The sequence below is a fragment of the Telmatherina bonti genome, assembly GCF_933228915.1.
Source record: "Telmatherina bonti genome assembly, chromosome: 15".
NCBI lineage: Eukaryota > Metazoa > Chordata > Actinopteri > Atheriniformes > Telmatherinidae > Telmatherina > Telmatherina bonti.
The window spans coordinates 18,992,244-19,019,414 of record NC_136613.1 but is presented as its reverse complement, the minus strand read 5'-3'; the positions used below and the strand labels follow the sequence as shown (position 1 = coordinate 19,019,414).

At 39.9% G+C, this 27,171-nt stretch overlaps 2 protein-coding genes across 4 annotated transcripts in view; both read right to left on the bottom strand.

The window, feature by feature from the left end:
* The window catches only part of LOC306766281 (dedicator of cytokinesis protein 9), a gene marked incomplete at its 5' end in the record, with an annotated part of 72,201 nt that extends 51,829 nt beyond the window's left edge, over positions 1 to 20,372 (bottom strand). For both annotated transcript variants that reach the window (XM_079253940.1, XM_079253941.1), the window contains one exon: positions 20,078 to 20,372. In XM_079253940.1, the coding sequence (XP_079110066.1) occupies positions 20,078 to 20,197 (120 nt within the window). The remainder of the gene's footprint in view (positions 1 to 20,077) is intronic.
* A 1,620-nt stretch (positions 20,373 to 21,992) lies between these two features.
* The window catches only part of LOC306766998 (FERM, ARHGEF and pleckstrin domain-containing protein 1), a 57,378-nt gene continuing 52,199 nt past the window's right edge, over positions 21,993 to 27,171 (bottom strand). For both annotated transcript variants that reach the window (XM_079254877.1, XM_079254878.1), the window contains exons 25-27: positions 24,359 to 24,466; positions 23,233 to 23,384; positions 21,993 to 23,128 (exon numbers count right to left, since the gene is read on the bottom strand). In XM_079254877.1, the coding sequence (XP_079111003.1) occupies positions 23,047 to 23,128; positions 23,233 to 23,384; positions 24,359 to 24,466 (342 nt within the window). In that variant the 3' untranslated portion in view covers positions 21,993 to 23,046. The remainder of the gene's footprint in view (positions 23,129 to 23,232; positions 23,385 to 24,358; positions 24,467 to 27,171) is intronic.

The window sequence follows — 27,171 nt, the reverse complement described above, 5'->3', positions numbered from 1 at the left end:
TGTCTGTCATGATAACTTCAAACCTGATTTAACTACACAACAATCTTTATCATTTAGCTTACTGTATTATCTTTTTATTCCAGTTTTACCAGTTTTATATCTTTAGCAACCACATCATGTGTACATGATTAACTATTGATTTAAAGGGAAGTAAATGCTGATGGAGGATTATCTGACGGCATCTAGATGATAAGACCATCCCTGAGCCAGAGGAAGCAACCATGCCCTTGACCTAATTCCCTGCTCTCTGCCGGACCACTGTCACTCAGCACTCTGTGAATCTGATGAAGCAGAAAAGAGACATCACACACACAGCAGTGCGTAAACACAAACAAGACGAGAAAGACAAGCTGGTACGGAGGAGCAGAAGCTCTGCTAAGCCCGCTGCTCCACAGATGAAGAGCACTGATTGATTTCCAGCAAACAGAGAGCTCACTGTCCCACTCGTAAACTCCTCACTGCCATCTCTGCTCTCGAAGCCTTAACCCATGCTGTGCTTAGTATGTAAGCAACGTTAAACCCTCCTAATGCCCTACTTTTTATACCTTTTTCCCTCTTGGATGTATTTCACATGGGTAAAACAAGACTGGCGTAGCTCCATTTAATTCTACCAAACACGAATAGTCTAAATGTTCTACAAGAAGTAGCAGATTTGTGTCAATAGTGGGATGGAAAACATACCACTCAGCAAATCTAATTTCAATATCTCCATCATTTTTTATACTCACATCCTAGATTTGCTCAACAGGGCAATTCAAGGAAAAAATGCAGCATCAATTTTGATAAATGACTGGTTTAATGCAGTGAGCCGCTATAACATTGTATTTAAGTGGTAATCAATAAAAATATTAAAAATGGAAATGCTGTCAAACACTTTTTTTTTTTTTATAAAGTTTGCTCACACAGAAATAGTGGTTTATGGTGACAAGATTTAGTCATTTTATGTATGCTGTGGGATATCAGAGTATACTGAACATCTTTGTGTTCTGAACTTGTGGCTGCACTAAACAAGAAATATGAGACGCACACGCAGACTCCATCTGTTCATGTCAGATTCAATAAACATACATGGACAGGTTTGGATACTAAGCATGCAAACACACACACACACACACCTTAAGTATTCTTGGTGTAGGTAAAGCACGCGACTCTCTTCGACTCAGCGCTCGCTCAGCCTCCGATGGTCCAGAGGGCTCAGCAGCTTCTTTGCATATGTAGCCACTACAGTTCCTCTCTAAGACAGTACGCAGCCCATCAAACACAACTGTGCTGGTGGTGCACCCCATTCCTCCACGTCCAACCAGGCATCAGTCAGGAGAGACCGCCACTGACCCAGTTTCCCTGATCATCTCCTTCTCCTGCTTGGTCCATGTTCTTAAAACGGACCTGCAAATCCACAGCTTCTAGCTCGGGGATACAAAATCAGTGTGCAGGCAGAAGTATCCAAACAGGAGTGGAAAATGAATTAATGCACATAGCGAGAAGTCCCAAAGTGTAGCAGTGCCGAGCTGCTTTTGTAAGAAAACCTCAGTCAGCAGACGCGATGCAGAGAGTGAGTGAGGGAGGGAGGGAGAGCAGAGAATGAGGGATTGGGGGGGGGGGGGGGGGGGGGGGGGGATAAAGGATGCTATGTGAGTGCTGCTGCAGCTTCAACCAATGCTGAGCTTTAGAGCACTGTGCATGTGCATCTGTCTCACTTAGTCATGTGCTTGTTCTCTGAATTTCTGAATTCGTGCTTATCTAGTGGGTGCACATTTTTATGCAACAAAGAATTAGCCTATTTAATTTTTGCTTCAAAAAAATGGAAAAAAAAATTTAATGAAATAATAATACTGACTTATTTTGTGAGTGGGATGAGTAGTTGTGAAATAAATGGGTTACAATGAATGCAAACCTTCATATCCAGAGGGACTGTCTGATTCCATGGTCAGGCAAACAGCAATATGGCTGAATGCTTATTTAGTTCAGCTGAAAAAAAACCCAGGGCAATAGCAGCAAAAGTGTGTGAATCATACTGAACGGATGGCATATAATGTGCCACATTCAGCAGCTGATGTTGCAAGGGAAAAAAAAGTTTTTTCATAGAATACAAACAGGAGAAATAAGTGGAGTGAAATGCTTAGTTCTGCTGGTGACCCGATTCAAGCCTTATTGAAATCTCCATTTACAAAACAGACATGGGAGGATTTAAACCCTTTTTGGCCAAAACTTCAAATGGGGAGTGTTTTCTTACAAAAGATTAGCTGCACTTGATCAAAAGCTGCCTGCGCTGCCAAGCACACAGATATTGGGAGTGAAACAACAAAACTGAATCATGGACAAGCTTTTGGAAATACCAAGAAATGATTCAACCACTAGAACAATCTTTGATTAAAATGTGTCCAGACTGCGACAAGAGAGCAGAACATGAAAGCAGGGAAGCTGCAAGATTAGCTTTTAAAAGCTGGAAAAAAAAAATCACTTTCTTGTCTCTGCAGTTTGGGTTTATGCAGGTTATTGGTGAGATGCTTTTTGAAGAGTTTTGGCATCGTCTGCATTCGGAAACCTGATCTTTACCATAAGTGTACCTGGGGGGCGACATGATGTTAAAGCCAAACACAAAGAAACACATGGCATCCTGATTATAGGACGGAAGACAAGGAAACAGGGGTCACGTTTGTCTTGGTTTGTTTATCCCTGTCTATTCCCTTCCTGCAGCTGCAAACCGCACTCGAAGACCCTTCCAGACCTTATTGACAATTACCAAAAAACATAAATAAATAAGTAACTGCAGCAACCTTGTTGGCATTAGCTTTTAAAAGACTTCTATTATATATACAAAACAACTACCTGAATACGTTTTTTTCCATGTTAGAAACCTCTCTAATACTTACATTAAACATGCACACATCTATACAACAACTGCATGTCTGCAGAAAGCAGAGTGTTCCTTACATCATAATGGTACACTAAATCACTAAATGCTTGCAGACATTCCTGTTTGCTGCTGCTGTGTTAATATTTCAGTAGTGCTTGACACACTGAACTACATTCAAGTTCAGGACGAGACAAGCTGCGGGGGAAAGCAGCTGAGCCCGTAAACGAAGGGATTCAGTCTGAGAGAAACGGGGGGGAGGGATGAGACTTTGATTATGTGGGAAACACATCCATTCTGGTTTATCCCTTCTTTCACACTGAATCCAGTCTCCACCTCCTTGTCACTGCTAAGAAGGATTTGAGGCTTTGAACAAACTAACAAGAAGTAATCTGGTGTAAAACTCCAAAGTCACAAGTCTCTCTTTTTGAGGCTGTGTAAAGCTGGCTGTGAAATAAATTTTCTTTCCATTTCTTATGTAGCAATTTCTTCTTAAGACTTCTGCTGGACTTCAACAAGCTCAGTAATATCTATCACTCATGTCTACTTGTTATTACTGTGTACCAACCTTAAGTGTGAGTACAACATTACTCCGACAACAAGCAGACATTATTTTAAGTGTCACAGCTGGTTGTCGTAAATCATTTGCCCTGAGGACCCGGATTCTTTTTTTGGGCCTGTAAGGGCATAACCACAACAATGTACTGACATGTCCATCATGTACCTGCAAAACACAGCTTGCAGGAGCAAAGATGCATAGAGACAGACTGTTTTTAAAAGCTTTGCAGCTACTATCAAATCTAGGAAGGTGATGGTATGCAGCCATCTACTAAGCCAGTAACTTTAAAACCTTTCAGCCACGACCATAAAGGCAACATATTGGTGTTCATGACCCCTCCCAAATGATGATTAAAAGATTATTTAAGTGATACATCAAATTGGTCATCTTACAGATGTCCCCAAAATATAAGGCTGGAAAACTGTCAGAATTGTCATAAATAAGGAGAAAAACGTGGTTTTTATAGATTTGGTTCACCGCTGTATTGGAACACCTAACATTCCCCAAAAATAGCTTCTCTCACTGAGATAACGCTAAAATCATATTTTAAAGATAGCACCATAAAACATTATTTCTACAGATGGGCTATATATGTTTTCACAATTATCTAATCAACTCCCTGAAATTACTACAACCCCCATGGTGATCCCAACCTCAGTTTGAGAACCACTGCACAAGTACGGTAATCCCTGAAGGATGTATTTCAATTTCAGCCTTTAATCCCATATTATAAAGGCATCAAGGGAAAAGTAGTCTAAAACCTGTCTGCATGACTGTAAACAACAAAAATACGGATTCATTCTCAGCTCAGGTTTTTCCCCCTCCTTTATAATCCAATAAAATCTATTTTAGCAGCCTGACTGAAAATAATGATGTGACTTGAGGGGATACAAAGCAAACTCATCTGGAATTTAGTTTGTATGGTTATTTACATGTTGGGGATGTCTGTTGATTAGAAGTCAATCTCAGTCAGCGATTAAGACTTCTCGGTGTGAGTTGGCTGCTAATGAAACATTTAGGTGATACAGCAGCAAAAACACTTTAAAATCCAAGCAAATGGCAAATCTTGGGTTAAATATGCCTCCCTTATTTAAAGTTTCTATATTGTTAAAATGACATTGAATGCTTTAAGCCCAGTATTTTGCTGAAAGGTTACAGTAATGCTCTAGGGGAGAGATGAATTATTGAAGCCAGACAGAATTGCTGAGTCATGAGGGGCCGCAGTGACTCTTTCTACAACTTTAGTGTGAAGCAGCTCTGTATAGCTGACTGTAACACAAACACACTGCCTCTGTATAATCAATACTAAACCACATAAAACAACCCGGCATGGAATACACTGCAGAGTCTCCTCACAGCTTGAGGAAAACTTTACTGTGCATGTCTAAGTGAGGCAAACAAATGAAGCAGTACCGTAGCCTCAAGCAGTACACACTTGGACTGTGTCTAGTTATGCTAAATCATGAAGTGGAGTTCCAGACAGAGCTACAGTGAAGCAGTTTTGATGTTCAGGTGTGAGCATCTTCTGTGGGCTGTGGAGGTGCTGCTGCACCACTCTGCTCCAGTCTGCTGCAGCAGATAAGGGTTGTGCTGAAGCACTACCGGTCATGTGGAGCTCCGTGGATTATTGCTGCTTTTATAACAGCAAACCCTCTCTTTCCTCACTGAGTTAAAATGATTGATATAGTACAAATCATTATATTATTGTCTTTTGTAAAAAATAATCTAACAGAAAGTCAATGTTCTTTCACAAATAAGCTTTTTAAATATAGAAATCTTCTGCTCAGATTTGGCTTAAAGCCTTTTTTTGCTCCATGACCCAAAGCCTTGTGGCACAATTTTCTAGACAATATGTTGATTGTGTATAAAAGTAAGCAGTGATGTTGGAAAATGAAGCTACTGTTCTCTCCAGATGGACTCAAGCAACGCAAGCATCTGCTGCACATGGATGCCTTAACTGTCCAACAGTAACACTACAAATAACACCACTTGTACTAATACAGCAATTTCAAGCTGTTAGCAGCAAGTGCTGGGTGGAGCTCAGTTAAAACATTAAAGCCTCTGCAGATGGACAGGGAAGGGTCAAGTTGAGTTTCCCCTTTCACACTAAGGAGTCTACAATCCTGCACTCAAAAACGACAGAAATGTCCCTGCACGGCTCTGAGGAGCCAGAGGGGAGTTGAGGAGGAGCTGGCATCTCATCTGAAAAGTCTCTGTAGAGTGAAGGTCAGGTCCACAGCTGGCCATGTTTCCATGCCCAGGCTCTGCAGGGAGGTGTGTGTGTGAGTGTTATCTGTGTGTTAGTCCAGAGAGATGGCCCAGCATGGTAGACCACTGCGACTTCACCCACATATCCAGCAGGACGGGGCAGATACACCAGCATGGCTCCCAGCTGAAACCCTCTAGGGACTCCTAAAAGGAAGTGGCTGTTTCCTGCTGATGTGTGTGTGTGTAAAACCCTGTCATAACAAAGCCACCTCTCACTGCCCGCTGGCCGTCAAACCCGATCGCGACTCCTCAAGACTGAGGAGTATTTTGTGGAAAGTAATGCTGACCCTTTCTAAAGTTCAACCATTAAAACATAAAAGAAGTTACATTTTATTAGTGGAGCACAAAGCCAGGAGTGATATTAACCCTTGAGGGTTTTTAAAAAGAATGTCAAGAGTAAACATGTGAGTCAGTTCCCAGAGGTTTTTGTTTGAGACTCAAGTTGTGGGTACTGGCCTACAGTCACACATGTGGGTGGGCTACAAAGATAGCTTGGAATTTCAATAACCCAAAACACCTCACATTTTACATGCCAAGTTGACATTACAACCTTTAACATCCTTGTCACAACAAATGCACACACACACACACACATTTAAGTGTCTGGATAGCGTGTTTCTTCTAGAAAAAAACAGGACCTGTCTTATTCAGCTGCTACATGGATTAAATCTAAATCTCTCTCTGACCTGTAGCTCACACTCAGGTTATCCTCACCCTCTTAAAAATGGTACAAAACAAACACAACACAGCCACATCCCCTTCCTCTTGGTGTTTTCAGATGGTTTATTTATCCCTGGAGAAGAAAATGGCCCATTTTCCTGAGTGGCAGCACTTCCTTTACTTTGTAGTGGAGCTACCAGGCATGCAATGAGTTTAAAGTTGCAAGATCCACACAAGCCAATTATTAACATAACTAAGTGGCATGCAGTTCTGTGGGATCTGCTTTCAGATTGCTCAATGTTGGGTCATTTTATCATTAAAGTATTCTTTAAATCTAGCCATGCCTCATCACAGCCTGTGCTGCAGCGCCAGCAGAGTCACCATGAAGCAGAGCCAAGCCTGAAGGCCCCTTGGTCACCCCTCAGATCCTTTCCAACTGGGTTTTGGCAACTGGGTTTTGGCTTCAGTAAACACAACAGGGATTAATCTAATTACAAATCGGTGTATCACAAAACAGATCAGAGTGCATATTTACAATTATCTATGGCTAAAAGAAGCACTGTTGGCTTTTGGTGTTGTTTACCTCCATAAAGCAAAGGAGCGATTTCATGATGCATTGCATACAGCAACTTTGCAACAAGGATACATTAAACATTCAAACTGTTGAATATAAATATTTTTTCTATTTTTCAGCTAGATGTGTATGCACACACATAAATGAATTAAAATAAAGGAATTGAGAGACTGTCTCAAAGTAAAAATGCACAAAAGCTTCCGGGCATCACATCACTGCCACCTACTGGAAACAAAAGGCCACTACATTAAAAAATAGAATAGCAGCCTAATTTATCTGTACCAGTATAATGTACATTTTATACAGATACACACACACACACACACACACATACAACCTACCTGGCAACTATACATTTTATATGTATATATGTAAAAAAAAATTCACTGCATATGTATCCTTATACATTGGATTTATACACAGAGAGTGGTTATGCTGTCCTGTGCTAAAATGCTGCATGGAAACAGCATGCATGTAGAAGAAGCACTGACATAATGCTGCCTTTGTTTGCTCCATGACTGTCATTTCCAGATGCTCAATGCAAACACAGGTTTTCCTCCAACAATTGTGTTTCTGCACAGGAAGTAGATGTGATTGTGTATATGGACTTGTCAGTGAGAAAGAGCTAGATAAACCCTGCAGTAACACTGTTAAATGATTCATTCAAACCATACAAAGAAAATAAACCCCACAATCTATGGAACAATACTGTGGCACACATTGATGAATAAACCTGGTGTTCGCTGGTGTATGTTTGAGCAAATGGTGGTACCTTAAAGCTGTCGTCACCTATTCTGATTGGCTGTATGAGCGACCAATGTCCAGGTGTGAGAAAGATGTTAAAAGGTAGAGCTTTTATCCTCCTCAGGCTGTGACATGCTGGGTGGAAGCTGAGGGTTTACTGCTCCTGAAACAAGCCCACACTGGCTTGGCATGTGGCCATACTCGGCAGAAAAACTACTGTCAGTCACAACTGCTGCTCAGTGTTGTATTTGAGTGCTGCAATGATCACACTAACACATACAACCCTTTTATATGTGACATCATCCAAGGCTGAAGGTTGAGATTACAGTTATTGTTACAACATATTGTTGGATTATATTCAATAATGACATGGTTATCAAATCACGGCTATATGATGTTCAGGCATGTGTTTGCAACTTAACCAATTGCTGACACGGTTGGTTGATTATAAAATAAAACCAAAATGTTCCTAAGTATGTTCCTTATTTGAACTAAAAACAGCTTCAGAGACCGGCTAAAAAGTCCACCAATTAAGTTCTCCTTACTCATTAACAGGCAATTTATACACAAGGTTTGCATTTTTATCAAAAATAAGTGAACAAACGTTGATAAATCATTAATCAATGTTTTTTACTTTCTGTTTTGAGAAGCTAATGAATAATACCCTCTTATAGCCTCGGTATAAGACAGATGGCCCAAACCAAGATTTACTCACATTACCCACAATGAAAGCTTGCATTTAGACTGAACAGATTAAATACCTGCTCCCTCACTTTCAACCCTGGCCTTGCTACAGCTTAAACATCATGTGGACATCCAATGAACATTATGGTGGAAATTAAAATTAAATGGTGGAGACACACAAAATATCTAAACAAGTAAAACATACAAATGAATATATACTAATTCAACACACTCTACAAGATTTTTTTATGGTTTGTTGTCAAATAAAAGACAGCAAACTGCTAGGAGATAGGGTGGGAATATTGTGGGAGTTTGGATAGGATCATCTAATTTCTTCTGGCTCTTTCTTTGTAATCAGTGGAATTCCTCTTGAGCCTGATTTAGTGCTGACAATCAAGGGAAACACAGAATGGAAAAAGGAAATGAATGCGTATCCATTCACCTGCATCACTTCAGATACCACACGGCTCATTAAGGTAGGCTTCATTTTACCCGTCTGTAAACAGAGGACAACATTTACAGTATAAATAGTCAAAGAAAGGTACCAGGAGATTGTCCTGTGTAAAGAATGTTTAATTTATTTAGATTTCAGCACCAGGTATGAAATCAAACAATGTAGGGAAAATCTGCAGTCCCCTGCTGTCCAAGCAAACCATCGTAAGACATCTGGTAACTTTCTGTTGTACTACAGTAGTTCTGTTTAGTACAATGAAGGCCGTTGGCCGTGACAAATAAGGGTGAGCAGTGCAGTTTTATCTGCAACTTTTTGATACCACAATCAAAGCAGTGTCCCCAAACTCCCTATTCAGTAGCCTGTGTTTCCTGAGAAAAAGAAACGCGTTACTAGAAAGATGCTTGTTGTAGTTAAGCTTGACTTTGACTTTTGACTTGCATGTGCATCATGACTATCCTGTGTTCAGCTTTAGCAAATCCCCCCACTCCAGCCTCACAAAAAACAAAATAACACACTCAGCACAGTGGGATTTACTCACAGAAAACAGAAATAAACGGCATTATTTGCTGTTGCTTGATGTTTAAATTTGCTGAGATTTAGCCTCCATTTGGGATCACAATGAACACTTTGGCCGTTCTATGTACACAGAGGAGTTTACATTTTTGAGAGGCTCAGGGGGATTCAGTTGAGAAAGTGTTTGTCAGAAATGGAAACCTGAATAATAGCTGTAAACAACTATTCCATCTGAATCCATCATTCAAGTTAAAAACTCAGTTTTCTAAGTTTCTGCATGATGTACTGTCGGATTTTCAGCCAAAGCTAGTCTTTTATAACCAAAAGGTCTGTTAGAGGGGGGGATGGTGTTGTTGACCTTAAAAGACTGAGTAGAGCCTCTAATGGGAGATTAAGTCATGTCAGGGATACTGAGCTGTTTATCTGCACAGCCGTGTGTAGTTGTGCATGTTTATAATGCTAACCATGCATACTGTCTGTTTAAGGCACATCACACAGCGTAAAGCTTGTCTGCATGTCAGTAGTGCACTGTCCAGTGTCCAGGATCACTTTGTACCTCTCCACTGCAAACAAGGATGATTAGGAGCAGGCCTTCAGGCACATGTCTGCCTTTCACCATAAACACCATCCAGCAAACTTTATTTATCCATCCAAGCAAGGGACACTGCGACAACATTTAGTACACACTCAGGGCAATCCTGCCTCCTGATGCTGAGTTCTGGAAAAACAAACTGGGAACACAAATAAAAACCCAAGGAGGGCTCTGTCTCTGTGTACTGTATGCACAGGCTTTAAACACAAACACAAACACAGATTATTAGGGTCACATGATTTCCTCCTGTGTAAGATGTTCAATTATGTCTTTAAGCTGTTGTGTTGTTTTCTAACAGCTGATATAACAGTAGAGAAAATATTATTTGGGAAAAATTTGTCACTTAAACCCGGTTTAGAGTAGGAAGAAAGTGAACTATAAGCTTTTTTTTCTGTCTGTAGTCAGAACTACAGTGAATTGACTCAAACATTGCATCAAACTGGTTGTAGCTGGAGGATGTTCTGTAGCTTCAACCGTCCATGATGTGACCTGCAGTTTTAGGTTGTGACCTGTTAAAAAAGGCCAATTCTTGAGGGCATGAACTGAATGCTGCATAATAAAGCATTAAAACAAGCTTTACATCAACTCATATGATAGTTATCTTTACTTTCTTTGGAAACTTTAAATTTAGTATGATGATAACGCTTCATAATGCAAGTAGATTTTTTTTGGGAACTGTTTTCTTCCTGTACATAAAAGATGTGAGCATTTTTTGCACTTCTGGCATGTATAAAGAACATTTCTTAAGTCTGTATTTTCTGCTAGGTTCCTATGAAAATCAAGAAGTCGGATGCAAACCTTGTACTGAAACCACACTATCCATTGACCCCGCCCTTGTCTATCATGCCTTTCTCCCTCATTCTCTCTCTGGCCTACAGTTTGTCAGAGTGAGGAATGCCAGCTATGCAGCCGGGCTGGTAAAAAGTCATTATCCCTCCTGGCTTGGCAACTCAAATGTAGATCACACAGCCATAAGACCGAACCCTGAGAACTGAAAAGAGTTTGAGCTAAGTTTAATTAAGCTGACAGCAGGCACTGTGGGAAAGAGGGACATAATAACTTGTCAGGTTTACCTTTCCATTTGAAGACCACGAAGGTTGTCTATTTATTTGAAAAATAAGGCTTTAAGTAGCCTTTTCTTTGGAGCCTTGGGTGGATTTCAGTTTGCAGCTGAATGTTTCAGGGAAATCCCAGATGAAAGATAACATCAATAATGACTTTCACTTTCATCTTCTGAGTCCGATACCAGTCAGGCTGCACCAGCAGAACAGGAATGTCAAGTAGTTCCCCTCACATATCACATAAGCAGCCGTACTCATAAACACATAAACACTTGGAGGGGAAAAAAATCATCCCCAAAACTATTGTTTTCTGTTTTTCCTCTTATTCAAATTATGTTTGAATTGCAAATGCTGAAGCGTGTTAGCATTTTCTGTAAGTCTGAAACATAATCCATAAAAATGGCTAAATGTGTGCTAATCCAGCTATTAGATACAGAACATGCAGCAGCAGCTGATACTGTTGTAATCTGCAATGCAAGTGTGAATGGGAGGTCAGTGACTGGTGAAGCAATGTCAGAGAGGGTAGATGGGAGATACGATGTGCAAACCAAATTAAGCTTCTCAGAGCAAGCTGTTTTCTTCATGCTAAAGCTGCATCAGTCAACCTGAGGATGAGTGATACAGAACAGGTGAAAAGGAAACCACTAATTACATTTTATTATAATTATGTGCAATTATGTTATGAAACTCCCATTGTGGATGACTGGGTTCGTATAATGATAACGTATCACACAACCATAAGAAAGCAATTTCAAACCTTCTTAGAGAGTTTACAGTTTATTTGTCAGAAAGCAGCAATATGTGCATGACTGTGACAAAGTGATTGCTAACCTTGAGAACTCAAAGGAGAGCACACAAATAAACAGATGCTTTTTTTTTCCCAAAAGAAGGGAAAAAAATCTAAACTTAGAAATGAGAAAGCACTAATTTTTCCCCGTAGAGTCAGTGGTAATCACAATCATTGCTTAAATATTTCACCAAAAGCAACAATGTTAGCAAACAATGATAGCGACAGTGCTACAGAACAGGACGCAAAAAAAAAACAAAAACAAGAAAGTCTCTTCAAAATTTGACATGAATCTAACTGTTGTTTCCAACATTCAGCCTGAAAAGATAGAATTAGCAAAGCAGAACAACCATCTGATCCTTGGAGCTGAAGTGGCCTCTGGCTTTGCAAATAAAAACACATTTCAATTCATAAGACTTTAAACTCTTTAAAAGTGGCAAATATCTTGGCAAACATTCGTAAAAATTCACACATTGCTGGAAAAATAAAGTGTGGGTTAGGAGTGTTGCCCTTCAGCATACCCTCAAATCTCTTCTGTCACAGGAACAGCCTTTTCACCACAATTAAACATTGCTGGCATGATGCAGTGAAGGATGGGAGAAAGCCCTACATTTATAGATAAATCAAGGAGTTTAAAAAGGGTAAATGCACCTCAGTGAAAACACAGGGTATATTAAAACAAAATGTGTTAGTCATTAGTCTGCTCCTTCTTTTAGACATGTCCTTCATCAAGTAACAAGAACGTGTCATTCACAGTCTTCAGTCAGTGCTTTCCAGGGTTTAATCCCATGAGCTTAAGCTGTGGGCTGGTGCACGTGTGCAGAGCAACAATTTTGTCTTTGGGCATTTTAGGCTCGACTAGCTTCACCTCCTGGCTCAGACCCAGACAGGCCTCTCTGAAAACTAATGAATCAGTGATGGTAGGCATAGCAGGATCCACCTACACTTGATATATTTACTCATTCATCTATTCTTGTGTGGGCTTGCTCATGTAAAGAGCTTTTTGTGACCGTGCCATTCACATGACTTTAAGAATCAGCTAACACTTGCACTCCCTCGCAATGTTCTGACAGACTGAACAAAACAACAAGGCCAAGCATGAGACATTACAATAAACTCTGCCACAGGAAACAGAAAAGGTTACTTGTAAGAACACAACACATTACCAGTTTAAGCAACTAGCTTAAACTGGTATAAGATCAACGCCCGTATTAGGAATCTATGTGACAGCATTGAGACATGCAAGATTTCAGCAAAAACTTATTTATTGTGTTTTTACTGCAGAGACAAAACAGCCTTCTTGTCAGACATGTAGTCTTTGTTCCATTCATTCAAATCTTGTTCATTAGATCAGCGAGCATGATGGCAGAGTTTTATCAGTTTACACAAGCAGGGAATTGGATTAGCTACATAATTTTTGAGGGGAAAAAAAAAAAAAGGGAGTCATGACTCAGCACATCTTTACCAGCTGCGATAAAAGTGTGTGCGCCCAGCTTGCTGACTCAAAAATAGCAACCTAAATGGCCTGGAGGATGGAAGCAAAGCACTGTTGGTTATTACAGGAACAAATCACGGCTCCATTAACAGGATATGAGAAGCTAGAGGAGGTTTCATTCAGATAAATGTATATAAGGCAGTATTTACTCAAAACTTATGTTTAAACTTTCCTTAAACGCGACCACCCGGCAGCTCTATTCTTCCACACTAATCTCCATCTGTGTGTAAAAGACAAACAAACTGTCAAGTCTCAAAGTCAACCTAAACCTCAGCTGCATGTCTCGACTGGACAAAAGTTAAAAAAAAGAAAAAAGAAACTGCAGAAGACGGATATCATCATTGTTGCATTATGTGTGAGTAATACTGGAGGAAGCTGTAAATAGGCAAGTAAAGTCTTGTCGGGTGAAGGGGTTTAATATACTCTGAATAGATCCCAGAGTGTTGCCATGCACTTTCTGACAGGAAAAAAAAAAAACTACTGGCCAGACTCCGCAGCAGACCCTCTTTGTTATGGTAACCTCTTCTGAGCTCCAAAACAGCTCTGGTCTATCAGGCAGAACACTCACAGACACAGTGGGCGTTTTAACACTGAACCCTGCCCAACACTTATACTCAGCCCAAATACAGGCTTGGGAAACTCGCTCTGTCGAGGAAAGATGGGCCTCTGTTGTCCCACCAGAAGATGAAGGACAGGAAGTCAAGCACACTTCCTGATTTGAACCGGATGGAATGATTCTGGAGAGTTGTCTCCCAGTGGCAAAAAGACGCGTTTGCTTCTAAAACACCTCAGACAGACATGTGGACATGAGAGCACCCGATAAGGGAGGTCACAGATTTTATAGGATCTGAAAACAGTTCAGCGTTTCCCCACACCAAGCCAAAAAGTTGTCAAATAATCAAACAATGTGACCACGTTTCATATCTCGGGATTTATTTCTCACACAGCGCAAATATTTAACACTTCTTTTGACATGCGGTGAGAATACACTCCATCCATGTCCATGAGATTTAATCAGCTTTCATTTACACTGGAACAGAATTCGTCCGTCTGGCCATTGGATTATTTGAGTTGGCTTTGCTACTGTAGTATTTATGTGGACTAACAGGGTCACTCGGGGTTGGATGGAGGAAATCCTTTCAATTTTTCACTGAGAGCTTTATTTTATCCCAAAATTCATGTGATTAGTTGAGGAATTCCCAAGCTTCAAGCTCTAAAAGCTGAAGCCACAAATGGCAAGTTTTACTTGGATTGTAACCACAGCTGCCAAGAGACATGCCCAAACTCAAGGAGACAAATCTATTGTTGCATTGCTGTGTTTTACATCTCACTTTCCTTGAAGGCTTTGTTCCACAAGCCATGTGTCACAACACTTATCTGGTCTTCTGAATTTTTGCTTTTCTTTTTGTTGCTGTACAGCAAGTTGCATTGAAATATTCAGACAAATGAATTAGAAAAGTTTCCTGCCAGTGGTGTATGATCATATTACAACAGACAGTGGGAAAAGATGTGGACAATTTACTTCACAATAATGACGCAATATACTAAAATGCGGAAAAATAATGAATCACCAGATCAAGGTGTTGTCAAGGCATATACCTGATTATTATATTTAAGACATACCTGATTCTAATTACTTAAGATAAACTCCTTTGTAACAATCGGTATGTTTCATTCAGTTCTCATTTATATAAACAGATCAATGGGAATGCCATATCCCATTGTTAAACACCATTTGGTGGTGCACCAGTAATGTTCTCATCACATCATGCATCCTTCCTTTGTAGTATAATAACACCTGAGAGAGATTTATCTCAGCATATTTATATGTGACCAGCCAGATTTCAGTCAACAATACTGACTTAATGTTATGCCTTTAGTTTAACAAAGCCATTACACCACAGCACCACTGTGGGCATATTCAGGTTCTTCTTTAAAGGATGATGGAGTCAGAGTGAGATATAGAGGAGAGACAGAGATATATCGGACATGTAGCAAAAAGTAATCAAATAAACCATAAATAAATAAAGAAAAATACAACACCCTATCTTCTTCGTTTTCTTAAGGTAAACTGGTGTTAATTAAATAGAAAAGATACTATAAAAAGAAATCACATCAACAGTAAAAGATAATTAAATGAGAATATTTGAATGACAATTTGACAAAATTGCACAACGTTACGACTGAAAAACTAGTTTGATGAGACGATGACTTCTTTTACTGCATGTACATTTCTAAAGCCGTCACTGCCTATAGCAGCATCCCAATGCAGACAAACCGTACTATACTACTTTTACTCCTGCGACCTCACATGACGTGAACAAACACAGCAGAACATTATTTTGAAAGGTGCAGCCACAAGAATTGTGGGGCAGAATTATCTTCTTACTTTTGTGGATAAAGGTTGGTCTCTTGGTTTCTTGTACTTAAGTAGATATAAAAAAAAAATAAAGCACTGGATCTTTTTCCCCATATTTTCTAAAACAGGAACAGCTCTTGTCATGCCAGCTACTTTACAGATACTCTCATGTCATCTCAGTTAGGATGGTTCCCCAGCAAAATACACTATTTGATCACCTGAAGTATCTAAATAGCAGTCATGATGAGAGTAGTTTTGGTTTAATGCTTACTTTTGTGGAGGTGTTGGCAGACAATGGCAACTATATCTTTCTTTTTCTTTTGAAATTATAAACCTTGATAATAAAGTAATATTTTCTATTATGTAGACATATGACAAAAGCTTCTGTGTAACAGGAAGATAAAATTGTAAGAAAAAGAAGATCATGATAATCTTGCATGAGACAAAGTATCTGGAATACATTTTTACAAAGTATTTTCTGAACAGCTGCAGTAATGCAGAGCCACATCACAAGTTAATGCAAGTGTGTACTGGATGCTGTATGAGTATGGTTGTCATTTCTTTCTCGTCTTTTCATAATCTCATAATGTTTTCTAACAAGGTTAAGTAACATAGTTGATGGTGGAAAGAGATAATTTTTTCAGAATTTTGCTTAGACCAGAAAGTGACAAGTTGTTAAGAAACCTTTATGTGGTGTGGACAAAACATCCCCTGCCTGTGTTGTGTGACAAAACAGACACAAACGATCCTGTTTAGGTTCTAAAATGACCAAACAGCAAAACCATCTACTTAGTTTTAACATATGTGCATCATAATCCCACCGAGGGCAGAATTAGGTTGAATTAGGTGAACATGGGTCAGCAGTGTTTAGCACTGAAGACTCATTGTTTTTTTTTCACATGGAATAAATGCTAAAAGCTTGTTAGTGTTGTGGAATTTAGGACAAAATGGTCATGCTACTTTTGGACTCACCTAATCCACTGCAAAAGAGAGAGTTTCTTAATGGGTGCATTGGTTACTAAGGCAGTCTCATGTATTATTGACCCTTCTGTTCTCCGGTCTCTACCCCCTCTGGGTTTTGTTCTTGCTGAGCACCATTTACCATCACATCAAGAAAGGCAGCTTAAGCACACTTTAACACACAGACTTTACAGTGATGGCCAGTAAAACCAGGGAATAAACAGGGAGGTCAAGCTGCTTAGGTCTTACACACCGCTGTAATCTTCTGACAGCTCGGTGCTTCAGCCGACAGTAACACCCAGTGTCCGCGCCACACACGCAACACACAGCTTGCTTTAAATGTGCTTGATTAAAAGACATGATTAAAGTTGAACAAACTTTTTCCAAACACTGACTTGCTATACTGTTATCCAACAAAGTGACTCCACATGCAACTTTGAAAAATGGCACAGCTCTACAAAAGTCCAAAAACAAGTTGGAACAAAAGATTTATACACTGTTTGAATAATACACACCCAGATGAGACATACCTGAGATCTCCATATCTCAGCAAAATATATGCATCCTCAAAAAAAAAAAAAAAAAACCCACAAACAAACAAAAAAAAAAAAAAAAGAGGCAAACGTGCAGACGTGTGGCTGATGCAGTCGTGGGCTTAATAAAAGTTGAGAGTTGTATATTTTTCATTTGAAGGAGAAGCAGCTATGGCTTGATGTGTTTTCCTCTATATTCAGCTGATCACTGTATCTTCTAGAGATTAATTATCAGCAATGCTTGACTTACGCCAGTTCCAGTCCTCAGGACCCCCTGCTCTGCATAATTTATAGGCAACCCTACCTTAACACACCTGAATGAAATAAAGGGCTCATTATCAGGCTGCAAAGAACTTGATGAGGAAGTTCAATAACCTGACTCGGGTGCTTTGGAGGACAAATGTGTCAAAAACATGCAGGGCAGGGGGGCCTGAGGACTGGATTTGAGAAACACTGACTTAAGCTAACACTGTAAAAAGTGTCCCATCACATGACTAAAGAAGATGAATTACACAAGATGAGGAAAGATGTGCACTTGTCAAAGAGGTAAGGAGGCATCAAACAGCTGCAAGTAAAATGTTACATTATACAATATCACTGTTTGCTTAAGGTCACAATCCTTCTTCCATTACAGTATAACTGTAAATGTTGTTGACCAGATGATAAACGAAAGCAACAACGTCCCTTCTGGTTGTGGAGTGTGTCTGTTACGTACCAATAATTACCCCTACATAATGACGCTCATCTGGTGTAGAGCTCCCTCGGGTCACACACACACACACACAGCAGCAACACTGAGCATCTGAGCAGATCACCATTATGTGGCAGGCAGTTAGGACTATTGATTACAATTACACAACTGCCCCCTCCACCCCCTTCCCAAACACCACCCATACATGCACACACACGCAGCTGCTTAACACACTAAACATTTCCAACTGCAATTGATTTGTTACCTTAACGATATCAATGGCACATATGCTTGAAAACTCTGCCTAAACTCTCACACCCAACACTTTCTCCTCTAATTCCACAAAAAGGTACTGAAATGGCTCAAAAGAAAAAACTAATTCAAAGCTGATGACAGCCATCATGGAGCTAATAGTGCTCTCAGAATGCCTAAAAGTGTAAAGAAACCAAAGAGGTGGCTCAGCTGTGTGGCTCTGGCCTGTTACAACTCTACTCTCCACGCCAACAATAAACAAAGAGGCTCCGAGTGTGTGCCGTCAAAAAAATGCACAAATTGTTAGGAGAGGGGACTTATGTGCGGCTGCTTTGTGACCTCTGGATATGCAAGTACTCGTCTGTGTCTTACAACCTAAAATCAAGTAATTCATTTCCTCGGTTTTTAAAGTACAACATCATTTACGTTTCAAGCAGAAACACCATCATGGTTTTGACCCAGAGAAGGCGACAACAACCACAATATCTCCTTTATGTTCCAGTAACAGATCCCTCCATTCCTGCTGTGGTATTTCAATGTTTCATGGAGGAATTAATTACAAGCTGCGTGGACAGCAGTCTTGTGTGGAGTCACATTCTTTTTCCCACTGACAAACTTCAACAAACGCTTGAACTCTATGATGAGAACATACATTCACCACAACAACATGCACATCCAGCAATGGGGGTCCAAGTGGCTAGACAATCAGATGATCTAACACCCTAATAATAAGGTTGCTTATTTTTGCCTGGTTTGTTATACAGAATAAGTAAATACGCAGATTAAAAGTCACTTAACACATATTTCATCATCACACATCACCCAGAACAGAACTCTTGCATGTCTGCACACACTACTGCAAAGTAAAACAGCATGCAGCATTTCTGCAAGTTACTTCAGTCCTCCAGAGGCATGATGATTTCCCAACATGCATATTTGCATCCACTTCTTGCTCTCCTCCCTCAGGCGTCTCTGGCAGCACACCAGAGAGAGAATGAATAAATAATATGAAGGTGTGGTTGGATGTCTGGGATCCTGACTCAGGATTCCACTTCCCTGACAGAGCCTGGACGGTGTCCTCTTCGGTTGCCTATAGCAACTTTTTCCAGGAAACCTGGAACAATCGGGAGCAACAAACACCCGTCACACTCAGGCACAATGAAAGAGCCGAGTCCTTTTTCCTCTGCGAGTTCTGTGGAAAACTGATACTGAGGAGGAGGTGCGCCGTGGGTCCCCATCACCCAGATGTTACCGACCAGAGTGGACGGTCAAATTCTGCATCAAGTCACTGTCACAAGACACATTATACCTGTCAGAGGCTTGAAACGTTTTCCTTTGGAAGGCAGTATTATGGCATTTGAGTGCATCCCTGTGAAAGTGATGCCCTCGTTGATACGGCACTTTAAAGATGCACAGATTCTTCACAAACAACTGAAAAGAACAAAATGCTGAAACTGAGGGTTTTTAAATATTTTCAACTGCATGCAAAACACTGTTGTAAAGCCTCACCACGCTGTATCATATGTAAATTTGGAAAAAAATATCCATTTCACACACACATTCTTCACTCAAAGTCCCTCTGTCACAACAACTTTCAATAAGTTTGGCAACTCAGAAAAAAGAAAAAAAAAACACTTAAAGCTGATCTGCAGTGGCAAGTTGATAATGAAAATAAAGTTATGGATTTTCCTGGTTTAAATGAAAACCTGAACGTAAGGAATAGCTGTACAAGCGTTGTTTCACGTTTGCATCAGGTCATCCTCCAAACCATTCACTTTTATTCTCTTCCCACCTGCGCCAAAGTGATCCTCATCCATCCACTATAAATCACGCTCTCCTGCTCTCAGGTCTACAGGTCAGGGTCACGCAAACTACTGCATTCTTCCCTGACAGGCCACCATTCCCACTCATCCGGTGTAAAGTCAGCTGTTCGTGGGGAAAGCTGCGTAAAAGAAAGAAAAGGGCGGCTCTCTGCCCCACAACAGACATAGTACAGACTGAGGAAGAGGAGGGGGTTCCATTTAGGTGTGTACTTACGATCAACACGGACGTCCTCACTACCTCGGAGACACTCTGCCTGAGTTCGGCCGCAGTGCCAGGTTTACCCAGACTCCGCGTAAATTTCCTGGTCTCCGGGTGCGCCGGAGTGGCCATCATTACGCACCAACCACACGTCCAATCCGCGCCTTAAATCATCGACGTTTTAGAGGGAATCCATGATCGGTTTATCCGCGGCGACCCCTGTTGAGCTCAGCACGAGTTTGAAGTTGGCTCATGTTGTGGTGTGGCTGCTTTGCTCCCGCCCCTCGATTCAGCTGTCGCAAGCAGCGCGTGCTACATTACTCCGGAGCTCTGCCTTCCTCCATCGGGACGACTTGTCACACTAAAAGTCTCCTCTTGAGAAGAGCTTCATTGGTCGTCCGGCACCTAACAGGAGGAGGGTAATCTGTCCTGTACTCCGCCCCTTACCGGTTTCCAGGCCTGCCCCCTCCAGGCTGCTGCTGGACTTCGGACTGCAGGCTGACTGGTTAACTGACTGGTTAACTGACTGGTTAACTGGTTAAACGTCTCATTACTGCAAAAAGCAACTCTGGAGTTGTGGTGTGTAACAGACTGCGTGTCCTCTGGTATTCAAATAAACACAGAGACACAACTAAATTGGTTCATTTAAAGAGAAAGATTAGATTTTCTCTATTTCTTTGACTTTTTATCTTTTTTTTTTTTTTTGTTCCCAAGTTTAACTTTAAACCTCTGATTAATTATTACATAAAACTGACCACTAAAGGTGGACATTGACGTTTAGAAATAAAACAGCAGAAACGATCAAATATTTCCAAGTAAACCAAAGTCTTTTTCCTTTTAGGAACAGATTTTTTTTCTTCTTTTTTTTTTTTTTTTTTTTTATAATCAAGTGCAACAACTCTGGATTTCAGTGTAAAATGGAAATACTTTTGTTTTTCCATATTTTTCTCTGATCCCAGATTGAGAGAAAAATAATTTCTATTACATTTGTCTAACATATTAACTTTGAAGGATATTTTAAAGAATGAAAAATTAAAATATATAACTAAATTATACACAAAGAAATGTAGTGCTCAATAACTGGATAAAAAAAAAGTTTAACTTGTGTTCTTTAATACTAACAGTGATTCAAAATCAAGTCAGATTCACATTTCAATCATATTTATCTCAGCATATAATTTCGTTCATGTAGATGTTTGAATGATTCAATAATAAAGAAAATCCACAAAATAGCAAACCGGTTTATGCATCAGACTTTTGTTCTGTTATTTATCAGTTAATCATCACGAAACCCCTCATGATGTAACGATGCTTTACAGAATGATATCAGTAAAACAGACCTGCTTTAACCATATTTTTTGCTTCAAATACTTGAGCAGAATTTCTTTCCACCATACCTTAACTTGTGACGAAGCATCACTGTTTTAGTGCAATTCGGCTATTCAGTCAAGACTGATCAGTAATCCTCCAGTTTCTCACATGCCTTCTTCTACCAGAGAGTAACTTTATAACCCTCAGCTGAAAAAGTAAGCATGGCAACTTACCTCCACATATTTCAATGGATTAGATCTTACCAGTAAGCTGTTTATATAAGAGTTCAGCATCCTGCTACATGTTCCCAGACTCAGCTTAAAAAGCAAAACAAAGAAAGAAAAGCAGAATCATAATAGAAGAATATAAAACATAACAAATATTTAGATGAGTTACATAAGTAATACTTATGTATCTCCCCCTTCACTTTAAATCTACAGATCGGACTCTGGTTAAGAAGTGAATGAAGCAACTTGGTCAATGGTGCCATCTGGTGGTCACATCCAAAAAGACACTTCAGATCTGCATCACATGCAGGAACAACCACTCCCGCCTCTACAGCTTAAAAAAAATAAATAAAAAAAAATTAGAGGTCACAAAAATCTGTGTTTGATTTTTTTTTATTGCTCTCATATCCAAAGGGCTCTGTGTAGTCTGGTAAAAAAAAAAACAACACGCTGCATTTCCAAAGAACTGAGCTTTTCCGTCTTGCAATACTTCACCGCTAACCCTGTCAAATGCATATTTCCATTCATTCAGACCCATAAAAAGGTCCGCGTGCAGGAGGCAGCCAAGTTCAGTGAGGGCAACAATGCTCAGAACTGAAAGGTTCTTGTTTCACACACAATCTTTAAAGCTTTCACTGACACTTTCCTTCATAATACAGTGATTATGAACAAATTTCACATTTTCTCACACAGCTCAATGGAAAGTTCAGAGTTAGAGATTCTCTGAGTGTCCATAGAACAAAGACCAGCGAATAAGAGATTTACTTTGATACAGCATTAGTGGTGATGGAAGCTACTTCTGGTATTAAAATAACTTTATACCTTCTTATTAAAAAGAACACATTGTGCTGGACCAAGTGTGAACAGAGCTTCTACAGTTAAAGGGTGGCTTGTTTTATCCTGTATGATATAAAATTCCATGGTACACATGGGACCATTTTGTTCCCCGCTGTAACAAATTAGCCTGAAAAAGTCCAGGTCATTGATAGAAACCAATTTGGCACTGATATAGCACGATATTGTCAAAGCAGCTGCATTCAGATAAATGAATATGTAGACAAACATTTTACAACAATGCAGTGAGAGTTTAACCATCTGAGAAAAAAAAAATGCTGGAAATCTCTATTAATGTCTTCCTGCTGTAAAAACAAACCAATGACAAACCAGAAAGATAGGAAGTGGTTCAGACCATTAGAAAACAGTATAAAATGACATCCTTAAAAAGAGGTTTCAGAGTTGAGAGTAAAAACGCAGTCTCTGATGCAGTCTAAACCAGCGGACATGTCACCATTAAAGCATTAAAAAAAAAAAGCACCAAATGTGCATGGACACGTGTACAAATGTCCTAGATATGCTTCGAAACAAAAGTGAAAGAAAGCAGGGAGTCAGGGTGGCAGAAGGGCAGGACGGGCGGACACCCCCCCAAGGTGAGGTGCGGAAAACAACTCAGTGAGGATGGATCTCTTTGCTGTTCAGGACACGAGGGCGATTTGATGGGGCCGTAGCGCTGCGGATGACCTCCATCCACCTGTGGATGCGAAAAGATTTTGCAATCAGGCCAAATCAAACATCTGAGATGTGAAATAAATTGCAGGAAACTTATGGAAGGTTTGGACAATGAGCCTTCCGTACCTCTCAAAAGTGTATTCGCTCTCTGATCTGAAATAGTAGACGTGGGACTTGAAATGAAGTTTGAAGACATAGTCCTTGTGGATGTTTTCCTTCTCAGAGGGGATGGTGACGGAGTAACCCAGCAGTGGAAGGCTGGCCAGTGGATAATCGTCCTGTGGGAAGATTTGGGGAAAAATAAATTGACACTATTTTCACATTTCCTTTCATATTAATGTGAACATGCCATCCCTCTGGGAGTTTCCTTTCCTGTAGAACTAAGAAAGAACAGCTTTTTGTGAGGATTCGGGGATATACAGGGAAAAAGTCTTGGAAGGCTCGGTTTGACACTAAAATATTTGGTACAGTTTCCTACTTGAAAAAAAAAGAGCTAAACATGCTGATTTTAAAACATCCTGCATCTTATATAAGGTGGCATTTTCCCTGGCTATCCTGTTACTAGAAAGCACGCATCATTCCTTTTATTCTAACTGAACTGGGGCTCTCACAATGTATGGATTTTACTACAGAATTATTAGGGTTAAAAGTATGGTGATAATGGACTAGAAAAAAGCAGATCTGGTGTCATCAGACTAATTCACCTTTGCTTTTGAGGTTTTATTTTTGCCAATCACTGAATTATATTCATCATGGAACTAAATGCCAGTCTGCATGCTATCAATGATTTTATTTAATCAGCAGAGATCAAATCCCAGTATTATCATAAGTCTATCTTCAGTATTACATTAATTCTGGTGCCACTTAATAGAATCGGTACGTTTTACAACTTTAACACAAAAATATTGCAACATAAATCTAATTTACGACCTGTAAAGGTTTCTGTTTAGGACCTATGTTGTACCTGATTTGTTTTTAATTTTAGAGCTGTAAAATTCCAGTGAGTTCATGTTTCCTAGTCATGGTAAAAGTAGGATTAAAAACACCTGCAGTCTAAACAATGCTGCCAAACATTTAGTGTGACTAAGATTTTGGGGGGGAAAAAAAGCTGCATGGGAAAGTGTGTACACCTCTGACATGGCACAAAGATTTGATATTCTTCACTGAGATGTGATGCTGGGAAAAAGGAAAACAGCCTGGGAAAAGGGGAAGGTTCACAGCCCGAACAGCAGGACTCATGTTTGCTCATCACCTGGTGAGATTTGTAGAAAAACAGGCTGAAGTTGGTGAAGACCACCCAGAGCTTCTGCCAGCCGTTGCTGTTCTTGAACTTCCTCAGCAGGTTTCCTGATAACTGATTCTACGAAAACAAAAAACAAGTTTGATTCTGAAAAGAAACGACTGTAGGATCTCTGAGAGAACACCAAGAAACGGTGCAGCACAAACTGTCTTGTATAAGACTGCTGTAATACCATTTTCTCTTTTTTTTTGTCCTTGAGTTGTGGTTGTGAGATTGTAAAACAATAATTATATTTTAAAAAAGATTGATAGAAGATACTATCTTCTTTTCAACTTTTTTACAAAGAGATTTATCTACATTAAAACATATTTGTTGGTCAAATCAGAACAAATTCTGCGGACTAAAACATTGTAATCATTTGTTTATGTATTCTTTACTTATAACTATTCATTAAAAAACAGCTCAGATACATGAACCAGTACTGGTAGAGTACAGGTGGAGCAGCATTGTACTTGTTGAAGTGGGCATTTGTTCTTTTAAAACAATACTTTATGTTTTTGTTGGTTTATGCTGCGGATGGATTATCATTAGTTGTGATGACATTTTCAAATAATGCTTTTGTTCAGATAAACAAATAAATAATCTTCCCATGTACCCACTTGTCTGCAGCACCTCTGATCCAGAAGAACTGTAATTGAACTGGGACAGTTTTTGGCTATTTTACAGTATTTAAGATGGCCACAATGATTTTAGCATAATTTTAAGCTAAAGCCATTGTAGACAAGGCAGCATGAAACCAGAGTCACTATAGTTACCATAGGACATGGCTGCATCATAAATGACCTTTTGTTTCTGTGAAATGTGCATCCTCTGGCACAGATCACAGAAACCTTTCAGGTAACTCATTTAGCTTGTTTCAAACTTTTATTTATTTAATAATTTTCTTCTTCAGCAATCTACCCACAGTTCTCCACAACAGCAAAGAAAACTAAAGTTTATGCAGAATTCCAAAGTTTTTCCCAGTCTATGTGGCAGAAATGCCATTCTGTACTGGTTTCAGGTAGATATCTGGGTTGATTACTGGCTCTTTAACTTCAACGTGAACATCTGCTACGGAAAAATCTCTCCATAGCAAGATGCAGCCGCAACCACTGTTGACTTGATTTTCCCAAAACATCTATTAATGGGTAAACTGGTCTTGTCTGGCAGGTTGCATCACGGTTTGATTTTCTCAATCATCCACACCATGCTTGCATTTGTTGATCATCTCAAGCATTTTTAACTGGACATGGATAAACAAAACGGGTTTTAAAAGTATAACAAGGACAACAGTAAAATATAGGACATACCAAAAGTACTGAATGCTTACAGAAATGGGATATTCACCATTTATATCAGAAAAGTACCCAGAATACCTGTTTATATTTGTCATTGTGGAGAATTGTGACTATATTACCACATGCAAAAAAAAGTATAAACAGATAACTAAAACCAATTTAAGATGACTAAAAAGCGTGAAAAGCAGCTAAATGTGTTAAATATGAATGGAAACATGTTCTGCCTGCGCATTAAACACACACACAGGGCCTCTCCTGTCTTCCTGGCTCCTTTACCTCTAGACTCCTGCAGGATTCACTAAAGGAGAGGCTCTGAACACGGTACCAGCAGATAACAGACAGAGGCACTGGTCCCTGGCCACTCGCGGGCCCCACCATGGGGGCCTTACTTTCATTGACTGGACTAGGCTCCTCTACCACGGAGGAATGCACAGACGTATGGGGAAGAGAGAGAAAGAGAAAAACAGACAGGGAAAGAGGGAGGGAAGGACAGAAACACAGAAACTGAGTAGGTGAAACACAAGCATGCAGTGGCAGGGGGTCAACACGGAGGCCGACGGCGTGTCCAGGCAGGGCTGTGAAGAGGACATAGTTACAGCTACAGAGGAAGAGCACAGCTAGAGAAGGACACAGTTGGATTGCAGGGAGGCTACACCACAAACAGGATCCCTTCTGTTAATGGGAATCGAGGACTTTCAGTAAAACCTACATATTGCTCTCTCTGTCTACAGACGATCAGAGATTTTAAATGCCAGTAAGGGAGGGGGTCTTGGGGGGACAGGGACACACAGAAAGCAGTAGTTTTTAGTTTAGATAGTGACGTCACACTGGTTACGGTCTGCCAGAACAGGGAAAAGTTGAAACAGAGACCCCACTGATGCTCTGCATGCTGTAATTAAATGGCTTTGTCCTTCACTCTGTAAAGGTACAATAAAAATAATCAAACTGTATATGATGAAAAATCCTTCAAGTTTGCTGCTTTAAAATTGAAATGAATTTACACACAAATCAATCACTGAGTGTAAAGTGGTATGCAAATATTTAGGCATCATCGCTACACATCCCTATAAATACATAAAGATGAAGTTAGAAATTACATTTTTTGGTATTAAACTGAACTTAATCGTCTCTCAGCCAGTTAACTGGTTCCTGTGCCACTTGCATATGAAGCATCGTGGATTCATCGTTGTGCTTGTAAGTTCAACAGGTTTCTAAATTTGTCGACATTGTGTGCCTTTTGGAAAGAAGTCCATCTTCTATTAGTTAACCACCTGCAGTTACATAAACTTTTCAGTAAACTATTAAATGCCTCAGTATTTACTGGTTAATCATAATAAGGAGTGGTTAAGGTGCAGCCGAGCACGGGAGGACGCTGTTCCAACGAAGACATCAAAGTAAATTCAGGTACAGCACACACTCAGGAACAGAGAGAAGAAAACAGCGGAGGAAGCAGGAGGACGAGAGGCAGGTCTAAGATTTAGTCGATAC